This window comes from Microcebus murinus, chromosome 10, assembly GCF_040939455.1.
Source record: "Microcebus murinus isolate Inina chromosome 10, M.murinus_Inina_mat1.0, whole genome shotgun sequence".
NCBI lineage: Eukaryota > Metazoa > Chordata > Mammalia > Primates > Cheirogaleidae > Microcebus > Microcebus murinus.
The window spans coordinates 96,527,869-96,552,873 of NC_134113.1; the positions used below are offsets into that span (position 1 = coordinate 96,527,869).

At 45.2% G+C, this 25,005-nt stretch overlaps 1 protein-coding gene across 1 annotated transcript; it reads right to left on the minus strand.

Annotated features, from left to right (window-relative positions):
• Positions 1-4,382: 4,382 nt before the first annotated feature.
• On the minus strand, positions 4,383-22,973 carry KCNA1 (potassium voltage-gated channel subfamily A member 1). Its single transcript, XM_012783120.3, has 2 exons — positions 22,059-22,973; positions 4,383-21,690 (listed from the first exon to the last, which is right to left on the minus strand). Exon 2 carries the CDS (start codon positions 21,159-21,161, stop codon positions 19,674-19,676), a length of 1,488 nt encoding a protein of 495 aa, XP_012638574.1. The 5' UTR covers positions 21,162-21,690; positions 22,059-22,973; the 3' UTR covers positions 4,383-19,673.
• Positions 22,974-25,005: the final 2,032 nt, after the last annotated feature.

The following is a 25,005-nucleotide window of genomic DNA, read 5'->3' on the forward strand; positions in this document are numbered from 1 at the left end:
TCTAACCCCAGCAAGCCCCTCTCAGGGGCGGGAGCCGGCAGCCCGCAGGAGTGCCGAGGATGACAAAACGAGCTGCGCAGAGGCCGGACGAGGAGAGTAAACTCAAAGTGAGAAGGAGAAAGCACATTCTGTGTTTTCAAGTGGCACTGATTGACATCTTCAAACCCTGCCTTTTGATTGAATTGATCTGCTGCAATTTCAAAGTAGAAAAGTGGCAGGGAAAGAGAAATAGTTTCCTTGGTATTTTCAGTTCATAAACTATTAGGACATCCACTAATTCATTCATCTTCTCCCTCATTCATGTATTCATCCACCCATTCCTTCACGCAGTGTTGAGCACCAGCACCTGGCAAGGCATGCTGTCAGCTTTGTAGGAGGGTCACATATGCATATACGATGTGGCTTCTTCGGTAAGAACCTTGCAATGTTGTGGGGAAGAAATATAAACAAATAATTATTAAGTACCCTAAAAGAGGTAAATATAGGGGGGTTGGCAGTTCAGGGAATGGAGAAAAGATACTTGGCTGAAATTATTCTGAAGATTTGCTTCCACCAAACAGGCATCATAAAGAAGGAACAAAGTGTGTTCCTTTTATGGCCTTTGATGGCACACTCATGCCTGAACTACAATGCCCCGCCTGGGTGACTGCAACTTAAGAGGGACAGGAAATGAGACACACTAAAAATGATCCACGACCACAGGTAGGAATAGGGCAATCTGTAACAATAGAATGTAGTGCTGCTTAGTGAGCTAGGGTGGGCCCTAACCCAACAGCTGATATCCTTCTAGGGCGCAGGAAGTCTGGGCACACACAGGAAGCACAGCCACCTGAAGACGGAAACAGCGATGGCAGTGATGCTGCTACAGCCAACGGACCAACGAGCGCCAAGGGCTGCCAGCAACCACGAGAAGCTAGAAGAGGCAAGGAAAATGCTCTGTCTTCAGGGAAGGCATGGCTTTGCCAACTCCTTGATCTAGGACTTCTAGCCTCCACAATTGCCAGGAAATAAATTTCTGTTGTTTTAAGCCCAAAAAGAGTAAGGATGCTTTAAGGCCCAGTTTAAATGTTTCCCCCTTCAGAAGCTCCCCAGACCCTCCTTTCAGAGCCAGCTGCTCTGCCCACTGTCGTCCAAGTGCGCTTGGCCGGCCGCACTGTCAGGGGCTGTGTCTCTGTCTCACTACACAAAGACCCTTGTGCAGAGGGAATCCACCCTATTTGTTTTTCCGTTGCTAAAGTTTAGAATATCAGTCAAACATAACGTGGGCCCAAGAAAGGACAGAAAGAATTTGTTCCTCTTCCAACATTTGGGAGTTGGGGTGACAGGAGCCTATTTTTAAGCCACAAGAAAACGAGTGAGTGTGCACGCTTCTGTAGCGTCTCGACATCCATTCTGGGCTTGATCAAAGCTGCTGGCATCTCTTTGACAGATTAACAGGCTACACTTGCCACTTTCTTGGCATCTGGCTTCTATATCAACTCTCTGAGTACTGTCTATTTCTTTTCTGGAAGTAATCACAGAAAAATAAGTCAGACCTCAACCATTTATATTCTTTCTCTACCAAATTCCTTATTTCTCACCAAATTACTCTTCCCCCAGACAAAAGCTCTCTCAAGGATTACAACGTAGGTGAAAAGAGTGCAGGTTCTCTGTCTCCTTAGAAAAACAACTGCAAGTTGGCACTGCCACATGGATTAGAAACAGCTGAAAGGAGTGTAAACAAAGGGTAACGATAAATGGTTATGTTGCAATGTTGCAAGCGGGTGGGAGGTGTTAGTGGGGTGTTCCACGGATTGGTGATGGGCCCAGTTTCCCTTAACATCTTTATTAATGATGAGGTAGGAGGGAAAACACTAACAGCACGTTCATTAAAGGCAGGAGGATGCTAAATTTGGGAGGTGTTGCAAACACACAAAGGACAAGGAAGAAGCACAAGATTGGGATGGCGGAGACAATCTCAGCAAAGAAGAGCAGGATAGGATCCAACTCCGTGAAGGGGCCCCATTCACCAGTCAGAAGGCACCTGATCCTCAACAAGGAAAACGCATGACACAGCTTTCATCTGAAATCCTTTATTTAGAGAAAATAATTTTTTTCGAAACACTTCAGTGTTTCTGTTATATGATGATATGGTGCTTTATTGGGGGGGGCATGCTGGTTTAATCCTAGAAGCATTAAAAGAGTTAATCTGTTTTCATGAGTCATAAAAATCAGAGGACCTAAATGGAAAACCACATACAACTCCTGGACTTCAGTGAGAACAGAAAGACAAAAAGCAGTCTCCACTGCACCCTGAGTAGTAACGGTCTGACTTGTAAGTCACAGATGGAGAATATTTCAACCCTGCTGACCTTCTGGTTTCTAGGACTAGGTCTGCCATTAATTTACTGTCTTTTTTTTAAAGGTTCTCTTCCTTTTCTGGGCTTGTTTGATCATCTTTTCCAGAATGTTCTCCCTGTCTTCCAGAAAGGTCTCCTCCTCCCAGGAATGCTGAAAGGAGTGTGGTTGGTTATCAATCCTATTATGCAATTTTTAATTTAATGTATCACGGCATAAACTTCATTAGGAAGACCTCTACGAGTCATGTGAAGGAGAGAAATCTGTTTCCTGCCCACAGGAATAACAGATGGAGAGCTATTTACCTTATTTTCAAAAGTCAAATGGTAAATCTGGAAGGATAAAATAAAGCTAAAGACTTCAGAACATTAAGCTCCTTGAAGAAAATCGTTGTATAAATAATATATTACATGCACTTAAAAATCTTACCTGCTTGCAAAATTTTCTCGAGCCCTCCCCACAGCATCCAATGCAGCAAAATATTTGCTCTTTCTTCATCCATGCAGGATGTACTGAACACCTGCTGCCTGCCAACTCGAGTCCTGTCCCAGAGGAACTCGGGGCAACGGGAGTGACAGAAACAAAGAGGAATTTGCTGAGATACAATTTTCAAAGCATTATGGGATACAATGGTGGGGATGTCTGAGCTGGGTCTTTATACATTGAAGAGTTGTCCAGTAAAAATAAAAGGTCAAGCAAAGGACAATGTATGCAGAGTATAATGACCTAACAATAAATACTATGTTCATATAATTTCTAGAAATGGTGAGTAGTTCTGTGAGATTGAAATAAATACAAGGTGCACAAAGGAAAGTAGCAGAAGATGATGTTGTGAAATCAACATTTTTTGAGTGCCAGCTACTTAGGAGCGAAGAGAAGGATGTGCATCCCTACAGCAGGGGCAGGCATCCTCCTGCCTTTAATGAGTGTGCTGTTAGTGTTCGGATTTTGTTCATGTTGGATTTTGCTGGGTTGGATTTACCATGCTAAGGAGACTGGCTGTATATATAATAGGGAAGCATCAATATTTTTAAATCAGAGAATAACTATAACCTCAAAAAGTGAGTCGACCTTCCATTTTTGCTAAATAGATTTTATTTACTTCAAGTCTAAAGGCTTGGACTGATAAAATAATGTCTAATATGCTGAAAACAACCTCAATATTTAATATTATAATACACAGCACTGGTAAAATTTATGCAATCATGTTCAACCTTGTAGTAGGAAGACCTCAACAAATTTATTTTTAAAATGCGTTTTTACAAATCGCAAACATTTCTGTTTGTAAAAACAAATGCATTTTAGATTTGGCTTTAATGAATGTTCCTAACATCATACAAAAACAACCATTGTGTTAGCATAGGCCAACTTAACATGGGCACAAGAAAAACATTAATTACTATTTCCACCGTCTTTCTAAGCTTGCATCAGATCACTTATTTTCATATTCATATGAGACCATGTGAACTCAATCCTAGTTGGAGAATCAGGATTCTTGACTTCTATCTCTTCTAGCATCTACCTTGATGACTGTGGGCAGTTAGACATGTTCCATTGCTCTGCCCTTCCACATCCATAAAATCAAGTTTATGATACATTGATATAATAATTTAAAAACTACATTTACAAACAAATAACTTTCAAGATATTCAAGTAACATAGCCAGAAAAAATAGGGACCTAGCAAGGATACTGTTGAGATGATTCAAATATGAAATAGGTGAAAGAAATAGACTCCTCTAAAGGTTCAGGTCAACTCCAAGATTCTATGCTGCCATGACACATACGAGAGGCAGGTTAGTGTCAGATCTTGTTGTCATTGGCTTATAGGAAAGGTCCATAGCTTCTCTTGATATAAAGGATCTCAATGCAAACAGTCATCTCTTGTCACCAAAAAAGACCAGCTATAAAAGCTACAGAGCACACTAATGCAGCAAACTTAGTAAATAGTTTCTGAGCTCAGATTTTTTGGTTTCAAAGTTTAAAAAAAAGGAAAGAAAAAGACAAAACACACCCTACTCCCGCCCCCCCCCCCAAAAACCCCTCCATCTGACAGCAGCACCTTTGTGAGGCCGAGTTAAGGACATTCTCATTGAAACATTGCCCAGGATGTCACTGGGAGCCCCAGGGCTCCCACTGCCCTGTGACTGCAAAGATCTAGAGAGAAAACTCCCACGGCATGATGTACTTCCTCAGTCCTCCCTCTCGGGTAGCCAGCACCCAGGAAATGTTCATTTCATAGTGAACGTGGAGATTGTCTAGATTTGTTTATGTTACAGCTCTGGCCTGGAGGTCATGCTCACCAAACTGCCTTGACCAATGTAGTCCTAAGAATTAGTTTTAACCTGCAACATCGACCATATCTCATACAATTGCACACTACTTCCCAAGAAAATGTAACTTAATTCCAACTGATGCAAACCTAGATCCTCTGTAACATCCAGGATTTTAATCAGTAGCCTGTGTTCAGGATTTCAGTTTTTGTATGGCCTGAGACAAACAATTATAATAGCCTTCTCTTGTTCCATCTTTAAATGTGGATGAACCAAACTTCTGTCTAAATAGTAGCTGTGCTGTTTGAGATTAAGTTAGAAGAGTTAGGCTTGGTAATGGTGAGGTCCAGGATGCCATGTGCTCCTGATAGTAATCTATACACTTTGTGTGACGGAAAATGATCATGGACTATGTTCCTAACGCCCCCTTACACACACATACACACACAGGCACATATATCTAGCATTAGTCACAGCAAAATTCAGCAAGAGGGCAGGTAACCCTGAGCCTTAAGTCCCTGCAAATTTCTGAGAGTCTTTGGTAGGACCAAATATTTTTACCTGCCAAATCAAATCTATCCCTACAGCTCCTTATGTCTATTCAGTTTATGTCATAGAAACAACATCTGTCTTCACCAGGGGACATGTTAATGACCTCATTTATGTAGAGACCTTTTGGTCTTATTATCCAGCTATGAAGAGAGAAAGGGATCAATTTTGGGAGACTTGCTCATTTTTCTAGGAAGAATGAGATAATAGCTATGATGTTTCTAGAATGCCCAAAAGAAATGGGTTTTCCTGTTCCAAGTCAGCTTTTCCCAATAATTCACGTTTGTAGAAGAGTCCAAATCAGAAATTAGGTCATAATTAGATTAGCTATTTTTTAGTGGTGGCTGGAAAGATGTAAGGAAAAGTCAGAAGGAAGAAAAGAAAGCAAAGGCTTTGCAAGGGACATACATCCACATGTAGACAGTATATCTACTATGGAGCTTAGACAACCAAACCTTTGAGCTGCAAGTTTCCCTACCCTCTCTCTTCTTTTGTTCAAAGACCTGCAGCCTCCTGGTAATCATAGGACCCCAGTGATTCTGGCAATATCTAAATGTCCTAAGGTCTTTGACACCTCTGAAACTGGCTTGCCGAAAATGTGACCAATCCAAATTTACTCCATACAATGGTTAGTTTATAAACTGCAGGGATCCATAGGCTTATATGATTTGCTAACTAAGCCAAAAAACATTTGGCATTTCATTTTAAATTTCAATATTAAAATGCTTAGGTTTGGAATTTAAAATATAAAATCTAGATTTCTAACACACTGTTATTTGATACTACACAATGGCAGAAGTTTGCAAAATCTTATTTGTTCTCTGAATAGTTTCCAATCTACCCTGGACCAGATCTGTTTCTGGTGTAACAAGATAGACTTTTTAGCAAAATGCAAATTTCCTGCTAACAGCTTGGAGTCACAGAGTAATAGAAATCACCATTAATCACATAGCCCAGAGGTTTCTACATATCCAAGTGCAAAGCTGCCCAAGCAATTAGTTCCCCTGAGGTCTGTTTTCAGATAGAAAATCTAAATAACTCTGTCATTTCTGGACCAAATGCCAAGTTGACTCTCTTAATGAGGATGCAGGTGTATGAATTCTATGCCGAGTAGTTCTAAATTGGCCACGAAAACATGTAGGGGCGTGGTGATAGTGCCACAAGGGCTGAGAGTTTGCTTTTAAAAGCTCCCTTCCCACCAGGTCCCTTCCAGGCACTTCCTTATCATCCATGTGACACATTAAGAGGAAGTACTAATGTTACACAGACGCATTAAGTCACACAAGTGGTTTGGTGCATTTCACTGGGACCTCAACGCATTAGGCCACAGAGGTGTGCAGACAAAGGGAGGAGCAGGCCCTATCAATTCCATTTGAAACTGTGTTCTGAGCGTGCATTACAAAGGAGCACGATTACCCAGCCTGGGCCATTAGGCAGCATTAGCCAGCTTCACCCATCGCTTCTGATTAATAATTGATCCACGCAGGAGAGCTCGGGCTGGTCTGGAGGAGGCCTTCTGGTGCACATTAGAAAGGGGCATCTCCAGGGGCTCAGAGCACTCTGTCCATTTAACAAGTCAATCTATAAACTGCAGTCAACTCTTGCTCATTAGAAACTGATGATCCCATTCCCGAATATTCCTGCGCCTTACAGTTCACCCTTCTCCTTCTCGCTGCCTTCCCTCTGGCCACGCACAAGCTCCCCACACCACCCTAGTTGGCGCTCTGACTACCACCCTGGCCTCCTTCGCGACTGCACAACTGACTCCCCAGCGGTGCCCTCAGCCACAAGCTTTCTTGGGATTTGCCTCTGATAAGATAGATGCATTGTCCAAGGCCATGTTCCCGCCCAGGGCAGCTGCAGCCACAGACGGGTCAATGAGAGAAGTGGCAGCTCGGCTCTGAGGGGCCATCCCAGCCTCAGAACTCCCTCAGGGACGCCTGGGCCTCTGCGCAACCACGGCAGCCCAGCTGCTTCTGTTCCTTGCTGCTCCTCTTCTTCCCTCAGGTATTGCCCCAAGAGCACTGCCTAATAATCTTCCTGCACAATCTCTAGCTCCAAGTCTGTTTCCCAGGGAACTCAACCGATACCTGGAAAGAAATATGTGTAGCTCGCCTGCCAACTCAAGAGGCTGCTGTGAGGGTCCAATCAGGCAGTGTATGTGAGAGCTCTTTGGGAATTGTAAAAGATATAAAAGGAACACTTATTGGACTTCCCCTTCAACTAAGACACCATTAGATTATGTATTTGTATGCGGGGCAAACAAAAGTATAGCCTCCCTGTGTTCTGCAGCTTTACAGTTTAGATAAAGCTAGGGGCCCAAGCTTACTGAGGCAGGAATTTAAACCATACTAAAACAGCATCCCTTTAGCATATTATATCACTTCCATTTTTTTCATTTATGACAAGTCTCCCATGAATCCAAATTTGAGGAGTGTTGCTGGGATCTGTGGGGGTAAATCACCTTTCTTCAAAAGTATCAAAATAGCCTCGCACTACTGATTCAGCCACGTATATCTGAGACAGACACATTGTTATCACCTATAATTATAAACCAGCAAACAAAGTCTTGGAGTAGGAAAGACACATACACTTGGCCCACAAACCCAAATTCTGCAAATTCATGGTGATAACGTTTATAAACTAAAAGCCTAGTGTTCCACTTAGGAATGTCACCTCCTCAGCAGACCATACGACAGAAAATACACACTTTTTGAATTTAACAATGCAGAAGGCAATGGCCCAGGCAGGAATAGACCCACGCTCAGAAATGACCACATTCCTGTCCCCGTCAGGTGTCTACATCCGTATTGTCCCTCCCAGCCCAGTGCTGTCACCGTGTGCTTGAGCCCTCTGAAGAGAAGATGGAGTGTCGACCCAGACAGAAAGCAATCTGCGTGACCCTCACCAGAGCCCAAAGGACAATATCCAGGGATCCTCAACGTCCGCTGTTTGGTTTTGTGTTTTCTTTCATATGAATGGCAGTTTCTCTAATTACAAAATGGGAAATTTTATCATGATATCTTTATGAAATTTTTTTGGCTTAATTAAAAGGAAGTGGTGACACACCTTTAGCATTAACTGCAAGTGCTATCCCATTGCCCGAACATATGTCTGCCCTACTGCACAGGAGTGGAGACCAGAGTGTGCAGGTGTGTGTGTGCATGTGGTTGTGTGTACAGACGTGTGCTTGCACTTAAGCCTGAGCTGCGACTGGGACAGATGTTCTCCTGGACATACAGGTATCGGGGCCCCCAACTAAGTGATATATGGACATTTAAGGCATAAGCAAAGGATGGAATATACCTGCAATGTAATTTCAAATTCTGGAAATTTCTCCACCAGCATTTATTTTCAGAGTCCCATTTCTCCATCTTCAAGTTAAGTTCCTGCTTCCCTTTTCCCACATTCACTAAAAGTGTCAGTAAAATAACTTGTAAGACTCTCAAGAAACATCAGAATGTCTACAGTCATCAGTCCAAAAGATGGTGCTCTAACAAATCAAATCCCAGATGGTCTAAGAACATGAACAACAATTTTTTAGCAAAATCAACTGTTAACCTCTGACCTCTGAAGAAAGCTGGGATATACATATAAAATGCACCAATCCAGCCTTAAGCAGAATAAGTAAAATGTTCAGGCTGCGGGTCTTGAGAAAGAACTCAATTACCAATGAACTATTTTGATTAAAATTATAACCCGTCAAGATGAACTACAATTAAGATTTCTCTCCAAAGGAGAAAACACCAAGAACAACAGTTTTGCTGAGAATATCAACTACTATGTCTTCTGAATCGGGAAACTGAACCCAATACAATAAAGCTTAAGTGTCAGCAGAGCCAGAGAACTGACTGAGAAGATCAGAATTTTTATTCGCAGAGTAATTGTATAGTTTATGTGAATGGTGGAGATTATACCTAATATGATCATAAGGTATAAAGAAAATGCATTTAAATGAAACATAATTATCCTCACGCTGATAACCTTTACAAGACTGTCTTTTAAAAATCATTTCTAATCATTTTCCATTTCTGTCATTATATAGATTTGGGACAATGAAATAATTGCTCTTTCAATATTGTGTGTTAGTACTGAACATTAGAATTCTAAGTCCTCCCAAGATCACATCTTAAAACTATCTAATGTATTCCTCTTCCTTTCTACAAGGCTGTATCTACATAGTCTGTGATAATTAAGAGTCTATCTTACTGAACACCAGTCCATCAACCATTTCCATCACAATCTGGTTGACCGCTGAGCACACCAAATTGACCTATGAGATGATTTATACAGGTTTTTTTAGAGAAACAGCATAATAATCCATAGATTTAATAATTACTTAATATTAAATAGCATTAACTGATGAGTCCTTATTGTGGTCACCATAATAACCAGAGGTAATTAATGAGTGACTTGATATACGAATACTGTTCAACAGGCGGGCAGTGTCTCAAATCTCCCCAGTGTCGGCCCATGTCCTCATTATCCTTCTTAAAACTAGAGACTCGAAAGTTGTTCTGGCCAAACTTTCCACCTTCAGGCAGGTAAACACCATTGCTTTCATTTTACCCTTCATACTCACGCTGCTCTTAAGAATCATAATAAAGTCAAGTATTTGACTTTTACATGCCAACCATCTTTTGCCCTCATTTTATATCCAGTGAGTGTCATGGGCTCACAACATTCTGTCCTCATTCACTACTTGGAAATCCTTGCAGAGGACACTCTTCTTTCACCTCAGTAATCATTTCTGTATGTGGTTAGGTTATTTTGGTTTTGGAATTACCAACACCGTGATTAAATGTTTAGAGTACCCATCCATTAAGCGTGAACATTATTTTGTAAATGCCAAAAAATGGGATCTTCACCCTGTGGAAATTTAATAGCTATTCTGTCTTCCCTAAAAATGTCCTTTAGCAATAAGCTAATATCCTGCCATCTTTCAAAAATGAAGGTGGGTATTCCGTCTTTTAGGACTGACATACGCACAACTTTCTCTAAGAGTCAAAGACGTTTTGCCTGTTAACAAAGGGGGTACACACCGCACAGTGCATCTTAATCTCAGAAAGCTTCCCTTAGAAACTCACAGAAATCAAAATTACTTTTTTTCTGAAGTAGTGAAATACTGATAATTCATGGAATGCAAAAAAAATCATCGCTATAGAGATAATTAAAGTATTTTGGACTTCCAAACACTCTTAATTTACTATATTGAGGAATAAGAATTTTTAATAAAAGTTGGATTTGGCCCTGAGTTCTAAATATAATTATCCTAAACTTAATCCCCTATCCTTTGATCATCCTCTGATTTCAATTCTGAAAAATTTAATTTCGACTGGAATTAGTTTCTCTGGAAACATTCCTAAAATGTATTTAATGCTCAGCACTTGAAACAACATTGAGAACATGTTATCTATTACAGCAAGCATGGACACACCACATAAAATCTATTTTTAAAAATCACTAATAGGTTAAAGAACTCAATCTACCTCCTGAATATTATCCTCTAGAAAAATGTTTCATGAACTATATACATTTTAACATATTCAACTCCTTAATTACAGTGAAATTCTGTAAGAAAAGCTCACAAAAGTATACTCCTGATAAATGTGGACGGTTTTGAGAAGGAAGGGCTAGACCCCCGGAGAGATATTATAATTTATAAATTTTATAAGCATCTTCATGGTTTGCATTATTTAATAAAAGACTATATTGACTTATATATCCTTGTGAGCATTGTTTAATTTTTAGCAAGGACAGTTAAGAGGTTGTTTTTTATATATATATTTATAAAATATCTCTCAGACAAGCATATGAGAAAACTTCCCAGACAACATCTTGCTTTATTTTTCAATATTCACAGGTGGAAGAAAAAGAATCAAATCGGGCAATATTTTGCACTTAGGAGAAATGAGATGGCAAGATGATCAAAAATGATATATTATTGAAGACACCTTCTGGTATCTTCAACAAGAGCTATCTTGCTCAGCTGACTACATGGCACAGTTTAACCTTAACGTTTGGCATCTAAACATGCAAAATAGTATTGATGTCACAGGACAAGGGAGAAACAAGACCAGAAATAGTGGTTCAGCACCCTGGGAAGCTGCTACATGCTTGGTGTACCGACAATTCCTACTGAAAACATCTCAGCCTACAAGTCTTCAAATTCCACCATTATGCAATTAATCCTTTGAATTAAGCATCCAATCTCTATGGAGTCTTCCTTTAAACTGCAGTTCATACCCTCCTCCCCGCACCCTGGGTGACGCATGACCCAGTGGTCTCCTCCTGCTCTTCCCTTTATCCTTATAATTAATAACATATCTATTAATATCTCATATTTATCCAACACATTAGAATTTACCAAACATGTGGGCATATATAATCTCATTTAATCCACACAACTTTATGAGGTATTATGTTTCTATTTTAGAAATGAGCAATTTAAAGGCTCAAAGAGGTGAAACACCTACACAAAGTCTTTAACATGTGACATTACACTTTCTGACATTCTATCAGACCAAAAAACATTCAGAGGTCCTTCCAAGTGCTCAACACTGGGCCATGGACTCATCAGTAAACCCAGGCTGCTCCTTCATCCAGCAACCTTGGGCAGACCCCTGCGCCTATAAAATAAGGAGACCAATATCATCGGCCCAACCTTACTGTCCAAGGAAAGTAAAGCAACATAACTCATGTGGAAAGGATGTGACAACTACAAAGAGAGCGATCTAAACTGGAAGTGCTACTGTAAGCACCTTACTGGGAGTGGTTGCCTTAACTTTAGAAGCAAAGGGTTGCTGGTGATTCTGAACATCCAATGATAGAGTGCTACTAAGGGGTGAGAAAGGGAGTATCAGCAAGACCAACCTCATTCCATACGTCATGATTAAGTCTAAGGCCTTCACTGGGTTCAGGATCCCTAGAGCACATTGCTGCGTAAACTAACACATCCCCCGTGCCTAGCACAAACCCGAGTTAGGGGCAGAGCTAAGCAAAAATACTGTGGGATAAAAATATATTTAAAAGAAGACCTAAAAGCTCAGACCTAAAGGCCAAGGTTCAGGTCTGCATGAAACTGCCAAACTTAAAGGACTCCGAATTCAAACCGTTTATCATACCAGGAAACGAGTTAGGGGGTTTGGGAAGGGTATACATTAGAATCACTGTAGTTCATCAATTCTAAGATTCCTTTTTTTTTTTTTTTACATTTCTATTTGTCTAAAATTGTGATGAATCAATGCAGTGATGCAATGGGGGGTCATAATTGTCAATGTTCTAACAAATATGTCAGATAACAGTGCATCTCACAATTGACTGTACCTTAGATTCAATTAAGTACATAAGATGTTTTGAATTATCTCTTTTCAAGCTGGTTCAAAGAGCTTCTTTTGGCCGGGCGCTGTGGCTCACGCCTGTAATCCTAGCTCTTGGGAGGCCGAGGCGGGCGGATTGCTCAAGGTCAGGAGTTCAAAACCAGCCTGAGCAAGAGCGAGACCCCGTCTCTACTATAAATAGAAAGAAACTAATTGGCCAACTGATATATATATAAAAAAAATTAGCCGGGCATGGTGGCACATGCCTGTAGTCCCAGCTACTCGGGAGGCTGAGGCAGGAGGATCTCTTGAGCCCAGGAGTTTGAGGTTGCTGTGAGCTAGGCTGACGCCACGGCACTCACTCTAGCCTGGACAACAAAGTGAGACTCTGTCTCAAAAAAAAAAAAAAAAAAAAAAAAAAAACAAAGAGCTTCTTTTCAGTTGCACAGCTTGGCCATGCTGTGTATTGGCCTGCGTAGGACTTTGCAGCCATGCCCCCCTGCTCAGCCTCAGGGCTGGCCCTCCCTCCACACTCACGCCCAGTCAGCATCCAGAAGGCTAGACTGGCGGTGGCAGCCAGCTTCCCCACACAGTGGCAGGGTGGCTGGGATCAGATCGCATCTGCTCTCCGTTCTCCTTTTATGAAAATGGCTTGACTTGTTTTTAAAGCTCTGTAAACAACAAAGCTTCTAGTTATAGCCCTACCCCTAGCAGCTACCTGGTTCTACCTGCTTCTGCTTCAAGAACACCACTCTGAGGCTAAGCTCTGAGAAACACCCTTGGGGTTATGGATGTTGTGGCTCGACCACCCACTGCCACTGCTGTGGCTCTGGCTGTGTCCTACCTTCTCTGTCAGAGCTCAGCCCAGCCTGTTTTTTTGTGTTTTTTTTTTTTTTTTCTGGCCACAACAGAAAAATCACAGGCAGCCTGCCCCACCTCATATCTGCCTTCAGCAGCAACTTCTACAACAAAGCAAGATTCATCTCTGAGTCTATGACCCGAACCTACCACAACACAATGCTCTTCTATGATGATGCAGCGGCCCCGTGTATTTAGCATGTCACAAACACCCTGGCACAGGAAGCACGCCACCCTGTCTGCTCCGACATAAAAGAGTTTGTATAAAATGTGACAGTCACAAGGAAGAAAAGAGAAGACCTAAATTTCATAAAGTATCACAAGGAAATGCACCAATGAGATAATTCAAAAAAAAAAGAAAGGAAAAGAAAAGAAAAAGAAAGAAAGAAAACACAGGAAGAAAGAAATATGAACCACACATAGAACTATGTGTAAAAAGTCTATGTAAAGAACTGCTAGGACCACTGTTTTTCCACGTCATAATCACTTCTAACACCATATTGTAACTAGTTACTTGATCCCAGACCACAGCATGGTTACACACACACAATTATCCTTCCTGCAAAGCTTCTCAGACTGTGGAGGAAAAATACAGTTTAAAATAAAAAAAAAAATTTAAGCAAATATAGCCAATTAATTTCCTCCCTTCAGCATCATTTCTTTTTTTCTTTTCAAAGCTTGATCCTTCCCTCACCCCACCCACCCCCCTATACACACCAAATCCCACTGGCCTCTACTTGGGATCTTACCTGAGACCAAACTGTGAATCCATCCTCAAAATTTAACCCCAGAGTATGTCCTTGGACAGCAGAAACAGTCTATGTGTTCCAAAAAGGAAACCAGGCTGATTTATGATCTTATCTTAAATTCATCATGTTATTTAAAGAGACCCCACAGCATAGGGGATAAGGAAAGGGCTCCCAAAATACCAATTAAAGGAGAGACAAATAACCAGTCAAGATGTTCCTTGATAAGATCCTTAAAAATTATCTTTAATTGATGCCAAATATGAACAGATCATAAAGTGACAGAAGCAAGTAAAATTGCATAGATGAAAACTATGCGCATCAATTAGGTTCTCAATTCATAACATTCAATGTCCTCGACCTGACATATTAAACAGTAGGAGAAGGGGAAATGCACAGGAGGTGAAGATGAGACACATCCTTAACTCAAGGTATAAGCAACTGGCAAACTCAAGAAATAAAACAGTGCTTCTTTAGCTTAAATGGTTTGTTGTCCTGATGGTGCACTTTAAATGAATATTACTCAATTTTTATTTTTAATCTCAGTATACGTTATTTAATATTAGAGGTATGTCACATAGAGTTCATGCTGTCTACTTACAGCTGCTGCGCAAACAGTCTGAAAACAGCGCGCTGAAGAGAAGAAAGGTACTTCTGCAAGTTTTGGAAAGGAGACAACTTTTTGACCTGGAATACTTTGCAAGGGATTTCTTGTTCTATTTTGTTTTCTTTCCTCACACCATTTCTTCTTCTTCTGATTGTGGTACAAAATTTGTCTATACTCTTTGAAGTCCCACATCATGAAAAGTAAACTCCTAGTTAGCTCTTAAATGAAAATCACTGTGACTATGGTCAATCTCCTTAAAGCTTACAGCCCTGAGGTCAGCAGGGCCTCACCCCTTACATACGCACTGGACTTCCCAAGAAAGCCCATGGTCATTTTGCCTGAGCAAAGAGACTGGCATTTGATCCCAAGGCTTCTAAATCTGACATCCATACCCTGAATGAGTTTGCACAGTGGCCCAAGGTAATGGAACAATTTTGGTTAACAATTCAGCTCCTGTTTGCTTCTTTACAAAAATGGTAAGTAATGTACATTCTTTTAAGATTTACCTGAGTCATGCTAGACATGGTCACATATACCCTGAAATTCCATGATATAAATACAAGTACTAATACACCACATGGTGGATGAGAAGTCACCTCCTGAGATCACAATTCAACTTGGGTTGTATCTGACCTTAAAATTTTAGTTTGTTTCTTTGTCTTCTTAAAATGAACATAAACATCCAAAGACCTCATTCTTGCTGGAAAAAAGCTGGAAGATAACATGGTTGTTTGGCAGTTTATATTCTTTCTAACAATTCTATACTAACGATGGTTACCACCCACCAATTCTCACCACTCCCAGGAATAAGTCATTCCTGGAAGAAAATGGGGAACTGCCTTCTGCTAATGTTCTCCTTCTCCTTTCTGTCCAATCCAATCTACCAAACAAAGAATTAAAATTTCAAATTGTTAAAGAGCATATGTTTTGAGGTCTCCTATAATCAAATGTGGATGGGGGTAGGGAATTATTTTTTATAACTTCTAGATGGTAACTAATTTGAAAAATGAGTAACTATGCACAACACGAAGAAGGCCCTTTACGGACTAAACCAAATTTCTACTTAAAGAAATGTATTCCTCATTTACCATTTACAAGGGTTTTTTTATTCTCAAGTGAATCAAGATCGTGATGACACCTGTGGTCCAGTTCCACCATCTCGGAATCCGAACCTGCCGTACAGTTTCATTTTAGGGAAATGACTGCACGTCGGCCATTATCCCAAAGAAGGACTTGCCACTCGCTCACCTGATTTTGCTCGGCTAACCCACTAACACAGTCCCAGTGAGCTGGCCCAACTGGGGATCAGAACTCAGGTCTCAAGGGCAAGTGAGGGAGTTGTGCACAGATGTGGAAGGGGAGATGCAACAACAAAACCCTTTCCTGGCTACAGTCTGTCTTCTATAAATCTGAGGACAGAGGAAATTAATGTCTTTGGTCTCTCTGATTCAGATCACTTCAGTTGAGTTAACCACTTCAGAGATTCTGGATGGCTCACAGCCCTGGTGAGACCCAACCCTTCCACTGCCACCCTATTGAACTAGGGCCCCCACGCACTGGAAGAGCTAAGCTATGGCTATCAGCACGTCAGAAGTCCTCTCCCTCTGGAGAAAACACATATTCAGGACATGAGCCATGAGAGCTCAATATCTAGGAAGGGGAAGAAAAGGTAAAAAGCCTGATAAAATAAATATGAATAAGTAAACCAAAAGATAGTGGTCCCTTAATAGGCAGTTTTGTTAAGTGCACCTTCAGGCCTACAAAGACATTTCAGCACACTGCAGTGCGAAGGGCAAGCGCTTGGTCAAACGTCACATGCCTATGCTACACAGATCGTCCCTGTGCTCCACTCGTGCTGGATTCATTGCAATGAGCTACAGATGGGCTAAGCAGCGTTCATTTTTCTCACACCACCCCACACTCACAACAACCTCATCCCAATCCCAGGCTGACGGTTCATCACATGCAGCACTTTTCACTATTTCACATGCACAAGAATCAACCAGTCCAGGGTGTAACTACGGAAGCATACCAAGGAGCCAGAGTCAGTCCTGACACCAGTTTCTCATCCTCTAACCCATCCGTTCCACAGTACCGAGTGGATTATTGCTGTTGACAGAGTGCAGCGTTTCAAGTTCTCTGTGTCCTAGACCTCAAAGTCGAAATTAAAGATCAAGATATTCCCGAGGACTGGGGGCAGGTGGGCGTTTTTTTCTCAACCAAGGACTTTTAAGCAAGTAGGGGAGGAATCGCCAGGGCGAGTTAAGGTTCAGACGAGAAGGAGACGTCACATGGAAGGGTTTAATGCCCTGTGGTCAGACACTTGCAGCTCTCGGCCCCTTGTCTTCCACGATGTGTGTTGCAGTCACCTCACAGATTCATAGAAGCCTCGCAGGAGGATAAAATATCCACCTTCTTTCTTTCCAACGAGTGAGCTCGCCTAACTGGATCTCAAGGTTGATTGCCTCGCTGACAGTTCTAGGATAGGGTGAGAGACAAGGGACAAGAGTAACAGGGAAGATTTCTGGAAACAGCCCGGCAGGAGTGTCAGGTAGGCAGCAGCAGGCGGCCACATGCTAAGTGCAGAATGAAGATTCCCACCTCAGGGTCCTTAACAAGGCTGTGAGTGCCTCTCCGCCGGTGGACAGCTGCCAGGCTGGGACTGCAGAGGCCTGTGTTCTGTGGCTCTCTTTCGGCTGTGCCCAGTGTCCCCACACTCTCTGGGTTGGGTGACTGGGGCAGCAGAAGTCAGATGCTCAGCCTGTGAAGTGACTGCCAGGTGGGAGGATCATAGGAGCATCATAGAAAATATCTGAAAGGGATGGGCCAGGAGGCAAGGCCTAGGAAGGGTTTTACGAACTGAGTGTTCCCACATCCACAATGATGCCTGAAAAGATCAGACTGTCACAGAGATTTGCAAAGTGCTGTTGCTAGCAGAGAAAGAGCAGGGAGATGTGCCAGGAACTCTACACCGGACCTGAGGAAGCCTTGCGTGTCCAGAGTGGCCCCTGATAGGAATCAAATTCCCCAAAGTTTATCTTGGCTTCTGGTGGAGAAGAGGAGAAAACAAGTTCCTGGTTTATGTCCAGTTCAAAGATGGGTCTCAGTTCACATCCAGCGTGAGGACGCCAAAGGGACCAAGTCCAGTGTATGGCTAGAGAGACAGCACCCCCTGGATGGCTCCTCTCCAGGGTTCAGGGTGGTGTGGTCTTCTCACAGTGGTGAAATGAAAGAGTGAGGATGGAAAAAGAAAACGCAAAATATCTGTGCCCCAACCCTTCCCCCCTTTTGTTACCTAACATCTCAGCTGTATATGGAGGCACTTTCTGCAGTTCACTGTGGGTACAGGATAAAGGCACTAAGCAACTATTAAATCAACTGGTTGAGTTTCTTCAGGGAGCCTCGAGGGGAGGGTCAAAGTCTCTACAGACTTCAAATCATGACTGCAAAGAAAAGTCAGCTCTGCTTTGGATGCATACAATAGATAAACATTTTCATTTACATCCTAAAAATGCACCAAAAGACATGCAGTATTGCACCTTTTTTTTGTTTGTTCTGCTTGTGTTTATCTTCAGCTAGAAAGGATATTTTTTCTTAGGTGTTGCTATATATACCTTGATAATTTTTTTAGTTTTTCTCATAGCTTCCCTTTAAGGGATGGGCATATTGGTCCTCTCTCTGCCTACACCTGCGCAAAAACCTGACATTTCCCTGAGCAAAGGCAGGAAAATTGACTGAGTGCCCCCCACCCCCACCCCCCATTGTTTCTGTTGGGCCTTTCCTCCCACAGACTTGTAATTTTTATTATTTTTTTTAATTTTTATTACTGAGATCATGCATTAATTAATCCAACATCTTTATCAAAGAGGCCATAATGCTGAATATGAGAACATGCTTTGAGTTCCAGAAAGTTATTGTTCCCATCTTATATATGCACTTAAATACAGTACTTTATTTACTAATAAAATAGTTAATAAATGGAGGAGTGCACTTTTGGTGAATGCAAATGAAAAGGGATCTATTTTTAGAAGAGTCAATTTTAACTTAAGCTTATCCCCTATTGTCTGGGTTAACTTCTCAGCATGCGATTATAAAATAAATGTTATCAGACTCAAACATGCTTACATTTAACTTCATTTGTGCTCTCTTGCAATAAGGAGGCTAAGGTTTTACATCCAGTTCTGAAGGCCAGGGGTCAGGGTGCAGGCCTGGTGAGAAAAGACCTGTATTCCACTCCTCCGCAGTTGAGATAACTTAGCAGCACTGCAGATGAATCAATTAATTTAATTCAGTTATCTTTTTCTTAAGAGAATAGTCTGGATTGGGAGACCAGGGCAGAGGGGAAATCAGATCACGACCAGTATCAGATTTACAAGGTGCTTTGTGAACCAGTCTTAAGTAATTTTGGTTTTCTTCACCTTATAATATGCAGTTCATTTGATCAAAATAAAATAATCGTTCATTGCCCATTTTGGCTGGTATATCATGTTACACACAACACATCCGATGCACTGTCTTAAATGTGCTGTGCAGTTTGCAAAGATTTTATATTGGAGTCCCATGCAAATTTTAACTTTGTATTTCTAAGTGATCATCTGGTTTTTAGTTTTAAAAAAAGTTAAAGAAGCGAAAGGATTAAAAATGTTTCAGTATAGGGAAGCACATGATCCTTATTTTACCTAGACTAGTTCATGGACTGAATTTTTTAAAGCCAGTTTTAGAAAATACTTTCTTTTCTCATTTTTTAATAAAATGAAAATAGTTTCTTTTTTCACAGATCTTGAAAGCTTCTGGTTCACCATCCTCAGAAGCCACAATGCAACAATGCATTGACAGGTAAATAGGGCATTCAAAGACTAGTTAGCAAAGTATCTACAAAGTGTGACATGAGTCACTAGGTTTTTTTTGTTTAAGTCTTTCTGAGCTGCTAAGTGGGGCTTTTTGTTTGCTCATTTGCTTGGGGTTTTTTGTTTTGTTTTGCTTTTTTAAACATCGGTCAGTAACTTGCTCTTATTAACGCAGTTTTGGTTAGCTGTGGTGCAATTGCCAGTTCTGATGTTGGCCTGTCTATAATGGGCTATGCTGTTATTGGCATCCTCCTCGATCTCCATGTACTCAGACTTGCTGATAGTAGAGGAGCTGCGGCGACTGAGGTCACTGTCAGAGGCTAAGTTAGGGGAACTAACGTGGAGCAACTGAGCCTGCTCTTCCCCCTCAGTTTCTCGGTGGTAGAAATAGTTGAAATTGGACACAATGACAGGTACGGGCAGGGCAATTGTCAGCACACCAGCGATGGCACACAAGGAGCCCACGATCTTGCCTCCAATTGTCACAGGGTACATGTCACCGTATCCCACGGTGGTCATGGACACCACCGCCCACCAGAAAGCATCGGGGATGCTGGAGAAGTGCGACTCAGCTTCTTCCGCCTCGGCAAAGTACACTGCACTAGAAAACAGTATGACCCCGATGAAAAGGAAAAAGATGAGCAGCCCTAGCTCTCTCATGCTAGCTTTGAGGGTCTGGCCCAGGATCTGGAGGCCCTTAGAGTGGCGGGAAAGCTTGAAGATTCTAAAAACTCTCACCAACCGGATGACCCTGAGGATGGCCAGCGAAGTGGCCTGCTCGCCCTTCTGGTTGCCTTCCTGCTCAGCTATCTCGGTGCCCAGGGTGATGAAATAAGGGATGATGGCCACAATGTCGATGAAGTTCATGATGTTTTTGAAGAAGTCCGTCTTGCTGGGGCAGGAGAAGAAGCGCACCACCAGCTCGAAGGAGAACCAGATGATGCAGAGCGTCTCCACGATGAAGAAGGGGTCCGTGAAGATGTTGGAGCTGTAGATGAGCGTGGTGTTGTCCAGGCGGTGGACGGTGCCCGTGAAGTCCTTGTCGTCCTTCAGCTCTGGGAGCGTCTCCAGGCAAAAGATGACGATGGAGATAAGGATGACCATGACCGAGACGATGGCGATGACGCGGGCGGGCCCCGAGCTCTCGGGGTACTCGAAGAGCAGCCACACCTGGCGCTGGTACTCCTTCTCGGGCAGAGGGCGCTCCTCCTCCTTGATGAAGCCCTCGTCCTCGCGGAACTTCTCCATGGCCTCCTCGCCCAGCTCGTAAAATTTGATCTCCTCGGAGAACATGTCCAGGGGCACGTTGACCGGCCTCCGCAGGCGGCCCCCCGACTGGTAGTAGTAGAGGATGGCATCGAAGCTGGGCCGGTTGCGGTCGAAGAAGTACTCGTTCCTCAGGGGGTCGAAGTAGCGCATGCGCTTCTTAGGGTTGCCCAGCAGCGTGTTGGGGAACTGCGCCAGGGTCTTGAGCTGCGTCTCGAAGCGCAGCCCCGAGATGTTGATCACCACGCGCTCGCAGCACTCGTGGTCCTCGTGCTCGGCCGGCCGCGGGTAGCTGCCGTCCTGGGGGTGGCCCGGGGCGGCCGAGGCCTCGTCCGCGTTCTCCCCGGACATCACCGTCATGGTGGGAGCGGGGCGCAGGGGCGGGGGGCCAGGCTGGAGTCCGGACCGGGAGAGCGCGAGGGACAAGGGGTGGGGGGGACCCGAGCGCCCCCCCCACCGGAGTGCTCGGCTCCCCCACGCTCAGGGGGAGGGGCTTCCGAGCCAGCAGGTCGAGGGATCTGCGACTTCGCTTCTCCCCGCAGTCCCCTCCACCCTGCAATTTGGAATCCCCCTCGCTTGCGCCCGGCTGCAGCTTTTTGCTGAGGGCTGGATTGGGGTTTTTTGCCTTTCGGGGTTTGTTTTGTTTTGTTTTTTGGTATTTCTTCCCGCTCCGAGGTGCCTTAAGGCAGTGCCGCTCTAGGGGACCGAGCCATAGTTTCGAGGGTCGCCCTGGCCTCTCCCCCCTCCCCGAGCCCTGCTAGGACCCGGTGCGGTGCCAGCTCAGCAGATCCCCACGCCTGCCACCCCCTCTGCTGCTCCTCGGCTCTCCCCCCTCCTACCCCTCTTCGCCTGCCGCCTTCTAAGCTCCCACCAGGGCGGTCGATGGACGCTGCAGAGAAATAGAAAGTGATAAGGGGGCAGAAAATCAGAAGCATTCCGATGGGACGGACATCTGAAGACACCGAAGAACACAGAACTCTGGCTTTTTTAGAAAGCACTGGACGTTTACTAGGGTTGTCACACACACACAGACAGACACACACGCAGACACCCGGAAATCCAAGTTTGGGGCTCTTCCATCCCACTCCCCCAGTGCCCGACAGCCGATCTGTTTACAACTTCGTTGAACTAGAGATCGGAAAAGCGCCGAGAGACGCTGGGGGAGCTCCGAGTGCCGAGCAGCATCCCCGCAGCCCGGCCTCCCCCGCCCCGGCGCCCCGGCCCCGCTTCTGCAGCCCCGAACTGCGGAGCCCCTACCTGGCCGGCGGCTTGGCGCAGGGGCGGTGCTGAGTCGGCGGAGAGCCCGCGTGGACTGCGGCAGGTCGCCTTGCAGTACTGGGCCGGAGCGGCACCCGGGAGGCGCCGGGCCACTCGCCGCCCCCGTCCGCTCGTCCGGCGCCCCTCTCAGTCGGACGGTCGCTGTGCTGAGCAGCCGCGGCGGAAACGGGCATTCCCTGCCCCCATTCTCGCCCGCCGCCCGCAACCTGGAGACGCCGTCCTCGCTCTGGTGCAGGGAGTTCCGGAGGATGCTGGGCGGAAAAGCAAAATGCCACCCTCTCCCGAAGCTCCGAAGCAAATGACGATGAACAGCACTCTCGCCCCCTCCTAACACCGTGCGAGCCCTTGATTCGATCCCGGAGGTGGCGGTGGGCAGGAGCCTGGGTCTACATGGCTCCGCAGTCCCTCTGCTCTCCGCACCCCGGCCGCCCGGGACCTCGCCGAGGCTACGCGGCGCGCCGGGAGCCTTCAGCAGCTCCGAGTGGGGCACGGTGCGTGCGGCTGCGGGTCCGTTCGGTCCATTTCTGGGCGCTGCAAGATCAGCAGAAACCTGAGAAAGCGCCCGGAATACCGAGCAGCGATTGGCCCACCCGGGCGTGGGCTGGGGAGGGCGGGGGAGGGCAGGAGCGGGGAGGTAGATGGAAAATATGAGGGGGTGGTTTGGCAGAGGGGGGTTGTCATTCAGTTCCCACCCTTGCCAGCACAGCTTTTTCCTCTCCCACCAGAGAAGCCGACCACCAACTCTACTTCCCCGGCGGCCCGCAGCCACGCCCACGCGCTCCCCGCCCGAGCGACCTTCCCCGGGAATTTCACATTGGAAACGGTCGGGTCCGACGCAATGCGGGCGGTGGTGCTTCTGGCAGAACTCGGACGGGCTTGCGTTTGTGCAGTCCCGCAGAAATCCCCCCCGACCGCGCCGCCCCGCGGGCCACCGCCCCCCCAGGGGTCTCTGCGGGGCCCACCGGCGAGTCCCCGCCAGCTGGACTGCGGGGTGCAGGCTGGGCTGGAGCTCTGCAGCTGGGCCGCCGCTTCGTCCTAGGCGGTTTCCTGGGCGGCGGCGCTGCTAACAGCCTGTCCCTTTTTAACCTACGACGGGAGCTGGAGTTTTCTTACGATCAGATATTTTGAAATACAGAGAATGTGACTTGTGGGGGACCGAAGGCTTCGTGGGTTTGTGGGGTTGTCTGCCAACTTGGTGCTAATTGGGAATAATCTGAGAAGCAAGTCGCCTACTCACCTCCCACTCTCCGTCCCTCCTCCCGCAGCCTCTCTCCCCGACCTAGAGCCTCTACCGGGCCACTCTCACCGCTTGCAACTTATTCGCGAAAGGGCCCCCGCGGAGGCGCGGCGCCACGAGCCGGGCGAGCTGCGCCCCCAGAGGCGACGCCGGCCGGCCTGCGGCGCCGCCACTTCCACGGCTGCGGAGGCTCCGCGGAGGCTGCGGGAGCCCACGGTCGCCGCTGATTGGCTCCTCGGCTGCCTGGGACCGCCCTCCGCACCCCCGCGGCTCGCTGCGCCGCCCGCCTGCACCACCCACCTCCGTAACCGAAGCCGGAGCTTGCAGCCCCCGCCCCCACCCTGCGCGGCCGGTGCGGAGCGGGGCCTGGGGGTCGCTCGGGCAGTGAGGCGATCCCGGCGCGGAAGTCGTTCAAGCCCTCCTCCGGATTCAGACGCCAGTATTCCTTTCAGAAAAACAAAAGTATTTGTTCCCTCCCCTCCTCCAGATCCGTACCCCGGCTTTTCTTTCATGAACAATGAGTTCTCTTACGCTCCTCCTTTCCATATTAAACTCTGCCTTTTCCCCACCTTGCACATGCATGTCCCTGGATCCCAGTAACTCCAGGGATCCCTGCCTTTCTGCGGTGCTGCTTTACTGCAAATAAATAAATAAGTAAACAAATAAAAACAAAACAATAAATACGAAGCTCTGTGCTGAGCTGAGGTCAAGTCCCTTGGCCTTGTGCTGCTGCTGCTGCTGCGGCTGCAAGAGTCCCACTGCGGACGACTCTGCTGGACGACAAGCGTCTTCTCACCATGCCCTGGCAATACTGCGCTTGCCTACTCTCCTCTTTCTCTGCCCTACTCTGGGAACCCCCTCTTCCTGTAACCCTCTTCCTTCTTTTAAATGCCCCAAGACTGTCATCTTCCTAGCTTCATGCGAATGCACCTGCCCTGATTCAGCATTTGGAGACTGCCTTACCAGAAGAGAGTTACAGACTGGATGGGATCTGAGGTTCCTAAATTCAGAGTTTAATTAGAGGGCGTAACAGGATCAGGGGCTCCTCAACAGCCCTTGTAGGTATGTTTACAGCAGGACTGGACCTTCAAGGAAGTGAAAGAAAATTGCTGAGCTAGGAATTCAGTATTTTTGGTGCAAGGCCTCTGGTTGGTAAAGGTCTGGAGGCATTTATTCATTCAACAAATATTTGCTCAGCCGGAGCTATGTGCTGGACGGTGTTCTAGCACCAGAGTCACAGTAAGAACTGTATTAGACAATAAGGTCCCAGATCTCATGGAGCTCATACTCTGGTGGGAGATACGGACAATAAACAAATAAACCATACCTTATAATGTGAGATATAAAGAAAATTAGGAAAAGCAGGTAGATAGCGACAAATATAGATTGGCAGATAGGGATGGCCTCTCTGCAGAGGAACAAAAACTTTAAGAGAGAGAAAGGAATAGGAAGATCAGAAGGATAGTAGTAAGAGTAAATGCAACGGTCCTAAGGCAAAAACAAGCTCAGCATATTCAGGAAACAAAAGAGGGTCAACATGGCCAGAAAGAAGTGACAAGGAAGAGTGTTGTAGAAGGTGGATCAGAAAGGTAGGCAGGGGCCAGACTGTGCAGGGCCTGGTGGAAAACACAATCTAGAGTGGAGCTGGTAAATAAAAACCCCTTTGCTTTATATTTTTCATGGCCAAGC